Consider the following 12500-nt stretch of genomic DNA (forward strand, 5'->3'; position numbering starts at 1 on the left):
TAAGTTTTCATTTCATTACTTCTGAATACTCGCCGTGAATCCCTCAGGATAAAATCCACTTCATTATGAGCGCCGTGTTAGTGTGAACGGATCAAAACACGATCATCAGACTTTCTGTCCTGCCATCTCCACTAGAGGCCAGCATTTAATGCCGGTTCGGTCACCCTGAGCGCAGACCAATCCTTTTATCAATCTCTCCCGAAGAATAAACTCCCTTGTCGCCACGACGACGAGAAACAGTACTAAAACTCAAGTACAGTATCAGTGCAAGTCCAGATCAGAAACACCGCTATAGGGAACACTGAAGGCTCAGGGTACCGGTGCATCGTTTATTTCTTTCGTGCATGAACGTCTACTTCATTTTGTTCGATTTAATGAAGCGTTTCATCAAGTGCAAGGACTGTCATGAGTAATATTAACCCAGCAGACCTACACCATCGTGAAACTAATCAACACCTGTTCAGACCTCCTTTATATAACTGATATTACCAAGCACTCATCGTTTAAATCTTCATATTACACCATCAACATGCGCATAACTACACCGTAGAGTATAAAAACCAAACAGAGATTACTGGAGTATGGTTTTCTGTCTTTCTACTTCAAAAAGTCACTCTCATCTTAATTTTACTTGCTTTTTTTAAATTAAAGGCAACGTGAAGAGCGCAAATTATACACCAAACACTTTCATTATAATATTTAGAGTCTTTTCTGGTTAAATAAAGGTTAATAAAATTTTGTCATTTTTACTAGCTTATTAAAAATATATATATAATTTTAAAAATAATAATAAATATATATACATATATACATTTACATATAAATATATATATATTATTTACATATACATATACATATATATATATATACATATATATATATATATATATATATATATATATAAATATATATATATATATATATATATATATATATATATATATATATATATATATATAAATATATATATATATTTTTTTTTTAAAGCTAGTATATAATATATATATATATATATATATATATATACACACACACACACACATTTAATTCTCTGTAAATTGCATTTAGTTGTAAAATTTAAAATATATGTCTATATATATATATATATAAATATATATATATATATATATATATATATATATACACACACACCATTACATAATATTTTCATAATATGTTTATTAACATATTTTATGTTTTTTGCAAGTATTACAATGAAGTCTTTGTAATTATTTTTGAGTGAAAGCTGTAATGCACTGCTCGAAGATGAACTGCACGGTGCACACACTTCCAAAAGTTATTAAACAAGTTACAGTAACGCGGGTTTAATTATTAGTCACATTCATTAGAAGTATGTGGAAAAGAATCCAAATACGGCGTTTACGAAGCGTGCCATGATGTAATGCTGCCAAACATTCACACGCTGGAGGTTTCGCGGGGCAAAAGGGCAAAATGAGGCTGATCTACCCGCCCCTGACAACCATCACAAACCCACACAGCAACAGCAGCAGCTCGCGGGCACTCGGCGGTAAAGCAAACGCGCTTCAAACACGCTTCAAACACGCTTTAAACACGCTTTAAACACGACAGACTCCGCTCAAAACTCACCCGAGACGCGGGAAACCGCGCGCTGCCGATGACGTCACCGCGGCAGAAGCGCGTCTGAGGCGCTTTATTACTTTGATCAAGGTGACACGGGGAGGCTTCAACAGGTGAGTTTACCGACACCGAGTGACGTTCAACCGACGCGATGCTCGTCAAGTGAGTTCCACTAGCTTTTGACGAATACGATTGGCGAAAGTGCGATTTCAAAAGCTAATCTGTGTTTATTCTACATTATTGGTTCATAATGAAGCTTTCGCGAATAACTCTTTAAGTATGCTCCATTTAAAAAATGCTCCTGTAAAAAAAATCTTTTTGAGTCGCTTATTATTGTGTCCTGATGACGTCATCGCGGCAGAAGTTCTGTTTATAGTTCTGTTTAAGCTGTTTATTTCGTAATGAACGACGAAATCTTACAGATGATTGGTATTCGTCTCACTCATAATATCGAAACTAACATTAAACATGTTCATCTGAAAAGATCTCACGTTTAAAGTCGATGCTGTTTATTTTACCCCTATGACGTCACCGCGGCGGGAATTCGATTGGAGCGAAAAAATTTATATTTTAATATACTGTATTTGTCCCACAGTTAGGATTAAATGTAGCATTAACATTATGAATCTAATGTTTACAGTTTGATTATAACCTACTAAACAACTAATCAAACACAGAACAGAACCTCATTCTTTGACCTTCTGTGATAAAATTGTAAAATTGCGTTACAGTTCACATACAGTACAGTGTAAGGAGCTATTCCTGCCTCATGCGATCCTTGCGACTGACTTATGCAACCGAACGTAGTCAATGCTATCAAAAAAGTGGATCGTTTAGATGTAAGCCACATTTTCAGATAACCAGACGAAACGTTTTCCAATCGAAACGTGACTGTGCTTCATGTTCATCAGGTGACCGTGTATCTCTGAATGTAGAAGATGGTGATCGGCCAGTAGCGGACATGAACGGGAAAGGCTGTAACCTGATGGTTTCTCCATCCGGCGCGGCTCAGGTACCTCACCTGAGGGTCCAGACGGATCCTTCCTCTTCTCCATCTCTCTATCCCAACACTACACCCGGAAACCCTGCCCTTCTTCCCGCGCTGAGCCTCCGCAGACAGGTCCTGACCAACGGGAAGCTGGGATGTGCGCAGTCTTCGAGACATCAAGCCCCGCCCCTTTCACTGCCGGGATCCTCTTCCAAACAGCCGGCTCGACCCAGCGGCCCAGACAACGGTACGAAACGTGAGCCACGACAAACGTCTTCAATTCGTTTTTACATCGCCCGAAAGCTGAATAATTCGTTTTCCATCGATGTCCGGTTTGTTAGGATAGCACTCTGTTTGAAAATCTGGGATCTGAGGGTTCAAAAAAATTAAGACATGGTAGGAAGTTTACAAAATACCTCCATGGAATACAATCTTTGCTTAAAACCCTAATAATGAAAAGACAAATGGATACGTTTAACCCATACAATATATAGCTCCAAACATACCCAAGCTACTTAAGACTGCTTCTGTGCTCCATGGTCACATATTTGAAAGGGGTTTGAGGGAGAAAGGCCATATCTTCATGTCCGAGCTCAACTCTACCCATAATGCTCAGCTCAGTGAGCCAGAACGGATAGGGGACTATTGAACATCCCCACTGCCATTTAAACAGCACTTCCAGCCTCCGTTTCGTCTCAGACTGCCAGAACAAAGCCAAGGCATGCATTCTCATCAAACGAATTTCGGTTTGATCTAATTCATTTAACACCTTCAGTAAAAAATGCATTTCCTAATCGGAAACTATTCGTCGCTATTCGTATTTGATTCACATTCTCCAAGTCGAGAGAGTTCTTCAAAGTTGTTGTTTATCAGCACTCTCGGAACATCATTATGATGATATTGGTACGCAAAACGTTCTCGTTTTGTTGAGAAATCATTCTCTGAAGTTGTATTTATATGAACATTTTAGGAAATATTTTTGCGCACGGTGAATAACATTCTAATCGCGACAACTGGCGTTCTTAAAACAGTCGCATTCAAATAACGTATTTCGGCTTTAAAAGTCCATAGAAGGCTGTAAAAATGTTCTTGTAACCTTTAAACGAGTAAACTAGACAACGCTGAACCTCAACTCCTCCAAAACACATTGTACTGGTTTCTACTTCAGTCACGTCCGTCCATGTCTTTTCCCAAAACCCTGGCTCTCATATTTTTGATAATTAACCAAGCAGAAAGCTTGTACCCAAACGAGCCAGAGAGAGAAACTCATTAGTACTTAACAGAGCAGAAACGCTTCCTCGGCTTTACGGGTTTATTATAGGAATTCCATGACTATTCATGTGTTTCTGTGTTTGATAGAGAACAAAAATATCACGCTAGAGGACAAAAGCTCAGGTAGTCTGAACAAAAATGCTTTACAAAAACGTCCTGTTCAATTGTAAACTACCGTGACGTTTCTAAAATGAAGTAATTATTGCTATTTTAACCAAACGCCGACCGCATGTTAGCCAGCTAGTTACTTAATCCTCAACAGCGATGTTCAACTTAATATTTAATAGTCAGTGTGAATCTGCAAGGCAGAGGCTGTTGGTATTACCGAGCCCTGAATCATCTTAAAGCGCCATTTAGAAGTTCATGCGGAGTTACTTCTAATCGACTGCATGAAAAACAATAAAGGTAGAGTAAGCAGGACTGAGGAATCAGGATATGCGCCTGAATAGACCAATCATAGTCCTGTTACGCTGTACAAGGAAGGAAAATAATTATATCTCCGGGGCAGAACTGCCTCTGATCTATTGGAAACGCAGAGCTTGATTATTAGTTCTCTGCTGGAGACTGGTTCGGAGTCTTTTAGTGCCAGTTTTTCCTGCTCTTTAATGGCTAGATTTTATCCCGACAGTCTGAAGTTTAGCATTAAGTGAGCTCGAGACGTCTTGTGCCTTTCGCAAACCTGAAAGTTAGATTTTGTGCAATTGTTTGAGGATTTTATAGAGTATGACGCAGGAGGATTGCTACTCAATCACGCATCGTGACTCTTTCTCAGGTTACTTGTCTTTGGGGATGAACAGGAAAGTGTTTGGGCCGTGTGGAGGTTCGATCCCGCAGGTGACAAGCAATGCCATGCTGGTCCAGAGTCTGGGTCCGGTTTCTTTACAGCCTTCGGTCCAAAGCGGCCCACCTCACTCACTCTCTGTTCCCTTCACTGACGCCAGGTAAATATCCCCACAGCTCCTCACAGCGATGCCACAGAAGAACCATTCTGGGTTCCTCAGAGGAACTTTCAATGATCATTAAAGCGTAAAGAACCGTTTGTGCGATTGAAAGATTGCAAGGATGATAAAGTTCCTTCATGGACACTGATCGTAAACATCTAGCAACTAGTTAATTGACATCAGGTCTGTAACATGATTGGCTATAAAAAAGGAGGTCTTAGAGAGTCTCTCAGAAGTAAAGATGAGCAAAGGCTCTCCAAACTGTCTTTTTTCAAACCTATACCAGGCAAGAATGGGACCAAATTCAACCCCAAACCTCCGGAAACTCGTAACCTTGAGGCCCGGACATCTTCAGACTGTTTTAAAAGAAGAGAAGATGCTACGCCGTGATAAACATGGCCCAAATATTTTGAGACCCTTAGCAGGCACCAGATTCGAAATGAGCTCATTTTGTGCATAAAACTGTACAATTCTCAGGTTAAACATTTAGTACGTTATCTTTTGTTCTATTGTGAATAAAATAGTGGTTTGTGTGATTGGAAATTCCAAAAAAAAAAAAATTTCCTAACATTTGTATGTTTAAGCTTGTGTTATCCACAAGCTGTCAAAGTCCAGAAAGTACCGTATAAATAGAGCGCTTGCACTGTATTCCAAAGCAGAACAGGCGGCCATTATCTACTGAAAACTTCACTTTCTACCAAAAGTCTCATTCGTCCACAAGGTGTCCCGTGACTTTCCCTCTTTTATCTCCTCTGGTGAAGATCTTAAATGCACTACAAAAATCAAATGCAGAAGAACGGACTTTCAAACAAAACATTTTTAATGGTCATGGAACGTTCTTGTAACTTTACTAACATTTGATATATGTTCTCATAACATTCCATGGAACCTTTTTATAACCATTAAATAAAGTTCTAATAATGACAAGGAAACGGTACATTTTTCAAATAAATGTTTAAAATAGGGTGAAAACAATGTTAGCAGAACACTTAAGAAACGTTTTGTAAACGTTATATTGTTTTTATTATTGATATTTTACAAACGTCTCAAAACAATGTTCCCACAACGATTTTATAACCTAAATTTAATTCCAGTTTTCCATGTGTAACTAAAACTTATGTAATGGATTTTTCAGTGAACGACAACTTAATATAGTCTTGGGAATCCATTATGTATCTTGACTTTGGAGTTCGACGGGTCTAGTCCTTTAAATTAAAAGAAAAGAGTGACTGGGATATTCTCAAAGTCATCTGGAGTGTTTCAGTGATGGAATAGAAACCCGTACGAATAATTCACCCTGGGTTCCTGAGTAAATGAGTTCTGTGGTAAACATTTCATTGTAATTTCCGGGCTTTCTCTTGCAGGTCTTTACTGTCGAGAGAATCCCTGGCCTCGACCACCCTCAGCATCGCCGAGACCCAGTCGATTCGCAGCAGTAAACTGGACTGGCCCTACGGTTACCGCGTTTTGCCTCCTTTAGGGCTAGGGTTTAACCAGACTTCAGAAGCAGCGGATGCCGCTCTCATTCCTGGGAGCTCCGTGTCTGAATCCATCTCCAACCCGGCGTCTCTACCGCATTACCTCTTCAAGGAGGACGCAAGCAGTCCGCGGCTCTCGACCCGCTCCAAAAAGCGAGCGCTGTCCCTGTCTCCTCTGTCGGACGGCCTCGGCCTCGACCTCAACTCCATCATCCGAACCTCGCCCACGTCGCTGGTGGCGTACATCATCGGCTCCCGCACGTCGCCGGCCTCGCGTCCCACGCCCTCTCCTCTGCAGTCCGATGTCTGCGGACACCTGCTGGGCATCAGAGGCAGCTGCATCCCTCATCCCAGCCCCGACAAACACGGCTCCAAAAACAGGTCAGTCCAGGCGCCGAGGGTTTCCGCAGACACATTGTAAAATAAATTTACAGTAAAAAAAAAGACAGCTGTAGTTGCCAAAAGTTTACGGTAACGATACTGTAAAAAAATCGTATTTTACCCAACACTGGATTGTTTTGACCCATTGGGTCAGTATATGGACAAACCCGGCAATTGGGTTAAACGTTTAACCCAACTTTTTGGGTAGTAACCTAACCACCGTGTCGCAACTACCCAGCGCTAGGGTTAAATGTTTTACCCAACCAATGGGTAAAATATGAAAAAAAATGTACAGTATTGTTACCGTAAAATTCTGGCAACTACTGCTGTCTTTTTTTCCGTGTAAAATATGGAGAAACCCAGCTAATAGAAAACCCAGCAGCAAATTAAGTAAACATCTTCATGGGTTTGACAGCACAGAAACACGGTGTTGCCAAGTCTGTGGTTTTCCTGCGGATTTGGGCTACTTGGCGCTCTCTTTTCATGTCCGCGGGTTCAAGACGCATCTATAACATGACATTTATCAGGGAAACCCTGCCGAAAAAACATGTATTTTCCCCCACTGGAGCACAGGTTTTATTAAAAATATATAGTAAAAGTGTAGTGACCATTGATTACCATTTGTATAACCACAGTCCAAATGAAACTATTAGTTAGTGTGTACTACTACAGTACCCTTTTTTTTAATTTGTATTTATTTTCTATAATAATAAATATAATATGTAGGCAAATAAACTGATGATTAATTTGTAAGCTGTAAAAAATAGCCAGCTTACTTAACATTTCACAGTTACAGTAATTGTGTAGTATTTCTTCCGTTTATTTAGGCTAATAATATTTTTAAAAAAAGGCTAAAATAAACAAAAAGCTCACCTGACGATGTTTTCTTAATTTGCAAGGGTTTTTTTCTATTTGCGTGCATTCTTCATTTTCCACATTTTATGGATTTACTTTAAATTTTTGTTTGAATACTATAATTTTATTAACTGATATAATATTACGTACTGTATGTAGAAGGTGCACCTTCATGGTAACACTGAAACTGAAATAATGCAAATAACGTTAACATTAGATGTAACATACAATCCTATGTACACAACTGATAAGAAAAACCAACAGGAAACATAGTTATTTAAGATAAAATGTCAAACATGTCTCTGGAGCACAGAAGCACAGGAATATTCATATCAATAACCAACCGTATGGGTCAAAATTATCTATTTAGTGCCAAAAATCACTAGAATGTTAAAATGCACCATAAAGATATTTAGCAATCGTCCTACTCTAAATATATCAAAATTTTTGATTAGTAATATGCATTGCTAAGAATTAGTTTAAAGGCAATTTTTTGCAAAATTTTAATTTTTTTTTGCACCCTCAGATTCTAGATTTTCTAATATTGTCAGAGACTAACAAACCATAACAAAGATGACGTATAAATCAAAAAAAAAAACATATATATATCCTAATGACTGGTTTCGTGGCAACGTCAGTTTACAGTTATCTACTGTAAAATATAAGTGTTTTTTTCTACTTCCAAAAATTTTATTTTACAGTAAAATTGTAATGTAAAATACAGTTTTTCTCCCAATATACCGTTAACCAGTTAATCGTTTTTACTGTAGTATTACCTTTAAAACCACTGTATTTTTTTTTTTACAGCGCACTAGAAGACCAGTTTACCAATCTAGTGGTGGAGCACCAACTTCTGCCGGGACAGGAGATCCAACAAGGGACAAAAAACAGCCCGTCGCCTTCCATACAGCTTCAGTTTGAGCTGGCCGCTATTATTAGGTCTCCTAGTCCTCCTCGAGGCCCTCCGCCGCCCTACAGCGCCCATCTGCGAGCTTCTCACGTTCAGATCCCAGCGGCGTCTTCAGGCAGCCTCAGGGTCCTTCCGTCGATGCTGGAGGAGGACGAGGACGAGGACGCCGGCGGAGGACACTGCTGCCGCTGGCTGGACTGCGGCGCTGTTTACGGCCAGCGAGAGGAGCTGGTCAGGCACATCGAGAAGATCCACGTCGACCAGCGCAAGGGCGAGGACTTCACCTGCTTCTGGGCCGGCTGTCCTCGCAGACACAAGCCTTTCAACGCACGCTACAAGCTCCTCATCCACATGAGGGTCCACTCCGGAGAGAAACCCAACAAGTGCTCGGTGAGTCCTCCACATGTGAAAAAATAAATAACACTACATAATACTGCCATATATTTATAAAGACACAACTTTTATGTGAAACACGGACAATTTATAAGAAACATTTAAATAATAACCAATGAAATCGTTTAAAAAATGAACTGGAAATAATATAAGCATTAACTGAAAAAAAAAATGTAATATTTGTAATTTTAATGTAATTAACACACTGGAAAATGTAAATCTATACAGACATTTTAAAAACGTGACTGAAATGACAAACACAAAATTACTGAATCTTCAAAATGGGAAAAAAAGCTAATTATAAAACAACAAATCTGTATAAAAACTCTTTATATTAAACTCTAACATTAATACAAAACAATATAAGTATGCTATAAAATTATACTATATAATTAAAAAAATTTTATATATATATATACAATTATATATATATATATATGTACATATTTATTTTTAATTGGTTGCCTCTTCTTTTAATTGTGAAATAAAAAAACTGTATGGATATATTAAATAAAAACTAGCAATGAAAATATTTACTTACAAAAAAAAGTTTAATTACTAAAACTTATATAAAACATATATATATATATATATACATATATATACATATATACACACACATATACATATATATACACACACACATATATATATATATATATATATATATATATATATATATATATATATATATATATATATTATTGCTCTCCTGAAGACGTCTCTGGTTCAGTGGCAGTGTTTCAGACGTCTCTTTTGTATCACCGTCCAAAACAACACTTTCTTTGCATCGTGTTCCCCAACATGAACCGTGTTAGGGTTTCCAAACTGAACTTTTGACATAATTAAAGAACCATTAAGGAACATTTCTATGTAGAATAAAGCCCGTGTTTTAGACTTAGTCTTCATCCGTTGATCTCTTCTGTTTCATGCACTGCAGAGCTTCAGGGTTTTCTATTGTTGCATCAACAGCAGAGAAAAAGCCCTCCATGTCTTTTTGTTTAGCTGGGACTCTAAACTAGCTAATAATCGTCATTAAGACGTTAACAAGAAACCAAATCCCTGGCGATATATTGGGTGTAGTCGTGTGCTTTAATGTGCTGCATTACTCTTCATCGGTGAGGTTTTTAACTCCAGCCGTCAGCTAATTAGTGATTATCCTTTATAATTGACATGGGAGTTTGTGCAATTAGGCAGTTATTAAAAAGGGACAAAAGACTCAGGTCTAAGCCCTGGCAGAGACACGACGCCCTCAATCAAGTGGACGGGGTGCTGGACAGCGTCAGATCGGGCTCAGGCGGGCTTTTAGAGTCAAACATATTTAAAGGGACATGCTGTGTGATTAACGTTCTTCTGGGAGACACAAAAGGAGACGTGTAGCATCATCCACTTTCTTAAATTGTGTCTTAAATTAAATAAAAGGGGAAAAAAAAGCAGTGTTTCTGTGGGTCTAAAAAAAAATCTTAATCCTCTCCTCCACAGTTTCACATTACTATAGTCATAAGTATTTTTTATTAATGGTGTTTGTATTTGTTTTCGGGTTCAAAATATCTAAGTATCCTCAAATCAAGATATATTTATCTTAAACCAAAAAAAAAAGAAATTATGTAGTTCTATTGTTTTCTGATCAATGAGAGTTTGGTGCTGTTTGGAAAACCCAAAAGTTAACGTTTTGCATTTTAAATTGTTTTTTAAAGGGTTTTTTAAAACTTAAGCATTCAATATTTACAGTGTACAAATATTTACAATATTTAAAGATTGACATTTAGTCATTCAGCAAGCTTTTATCCAAAGCATCTTAAAAATGAGGGGAAAAAGTGTGTGTGTTTAAATAGTTAAGGATTATAATGCATAATATGTATAATTTTAATGCATTATAATCACTGCATAAGTATAATTTAGTACTATAAAATCTCCTAAAAAAACAAAATATGAAATAAAAAAATATACTACATTCAAAAAAATAGAAATTAAAATAAAATTGATTAATTGTGACTGCAATGTGAACAACACCAGGGGATTAAAATAAAAATGATCTTTTCTGGCCAGTATTTTTATTTTAATACAGAACTATATTTAAGTTTCTCAGGAAACAAAACACATCATGTCTTTTTGCTTCTAAATGTATCCCGATTTGGGACGAATTAGACAACGAAACACATCAAAAACCACAAGTACAGATGCTTGCATATTCTAAATTAGGTTTTCTTTTGTAAAATGAATTAAAGCGATGGAGATCTGTTATATTTTTGATATTTACTGTTGCTAATCAACTACTGCGTTTACATTTAGAGACCGTATCAGCATGTTGTGTCTCAGACTTACATCAAACCTTTAGTGTCATTCGTTCAATATAAAAGTACAATTAATGATGAGGAAAAACTAAAACGATACAGAAACGCGAAGATGCTGATTTTTTACTGTGCATGCTGTTGCTATGCAGTTGCTAAGGTGCTCTCGGCGCCTTTAACACGTCGCTAAGGGGTTGCTAGGGTTGTTCAGTGTCAAGGGTTTGTGATTTTCCTCAGATCAAGTTGTTTTCTTGATCAATCATTAATCGCACACACATACCTGCGGTCAACCTTTAGCTCCGCACACTTACTCATTAAAGAAGCCTCTGCTGTTGTCATGGCGACAGAGGGTTTTCCAATGAGAGCGAGGAAAGTCAGACACAAAGAGTCTTTTCTGTGTACACAAACACTCCTCTGGGTGTAATGACACAGATCCGACGACCCGAACCATCACAGACCTATCAGCCCTTCCAGAAAACACCTGCCATACGGGACAGCTTTTGGAAGTTGAGATTTATACATGATCTGTAATCGGAGTGATAAATAACAACTGTTGTATAGTTGTGCATCACTTTACGGCTATTTGAAAATCTGGTATCTGAGGGAGCAAACCAATCTAAATACTGAGAAAATCACCTTTAAAGTGGACCAAATGAAGTCTCTGAGGCGTGCATATCGCTAATCAAGAAGCTAGTTTTGATCCGCGTGTGGTCGGGAATGTACAAAATGTCTTGAAAGAAACTTGTATAATTTTGACCCATACAGTGTAGTCGTCTATTTCTCCTCTATTGCTCCAGAGACACAGATCTGTCCATCCATCCATCCGTCTATCGGTTCACTCAACTATCTATAAGATTATCTATCTATTCATCCAGCTATCGATCCATCATATCCCATCATCTGTCTATCCGAGCGTAGTAGTATAGTGTATCAATCTAATCTATCTGTCCCTTTATTTATCAATCCAATCATCCATCTATCAATTTTAAGCATCCATCCATCATCATCTATACATCTATCCGTCCAAATATCAGTCCATCATCTATATATCTATTCATCTATCAATCTACCAATAAAAACGGCTCATTCACGCTGATGTTAATAATGACTTTCATCTGCTGAAAAACAAACCTGGCAACCACACATTAACACTACAAACCCAAGTGTGCACGTTTTTACTTTTATTTTCCCGTTATAAACAAGCTAGGGAGTTTCTGTTGCACAAATGAATATAATAATTGGGCGTGATGGTATATTAATATGATACTGTACCGTGGTAGCTCGAGGCCTCTGGCAGGGTTTGTGATGATCTGATTAGCACACGCCTTATAGACGCCGAAGCTCAGACTCCTTTGGTTTCTTAGTCGCTCAGTACAATCATCATCACGGTCA

The 12500-nt window shown here is 37.8% G+C and overlaps 1 protein-coding gene across 6 annotated transcripts in view; it reads left to right on the forward strand.

The window, feature by feature from the left end:
- Nucleotides 1-1427: 1427 nt before the first annotated feature.
- The window catches only part of glis3 (GLIS family zinc finger 3), a 30086-nt gene continuing 19013 nt past the window's right edge, over nt 1428-12500 (forward strand). The window contains exons 1-5 of one of the 6 annotated variants that reach the window (XM_043231739.1): nt 1428-1712; nt 2511-2843; nt 4632-4800; nt 6165-6659; nt 8322-8814. In XM_043231739.1, coding sequence (XP_043087674.1) covers nt 2561-2843; nt 4632-4800; nt 6165-6659; nt 8322-8814 — 1440 coding nt within the window. In that variant the 5' untranslated portion in view covers nt 1428-1712; nt 2511-2560. Of the gene's footprint in view, nt 1762-2510; nt 2844-4631; nt 4801-6164; nt 6660-8321; nt 8815-12500 lie in introns of all 6 variants that reach the window. The other 5 variants (XM_043231735.1, XM_043231737.1, XM_043231736.1 and 2 more) reach the window with 5 other exon arrangements.

This window comes from Puntigrus tetrazona, unplaced genomic scaffold (genome assembly GCF_018831695.1).
Source record: "Puntigrus tetrazona isolate hp1 unplaced genomic scaffold, ASM1883169v1 S000000401, whole genome shotgun sequence".
Taxonomy (NCBI): Eukaryota; Metazoa; Chordata; class Actinopteri; order Cypriniformes; family Cyprinidae; genus Puntigrus; species Puntigrus tetrazona.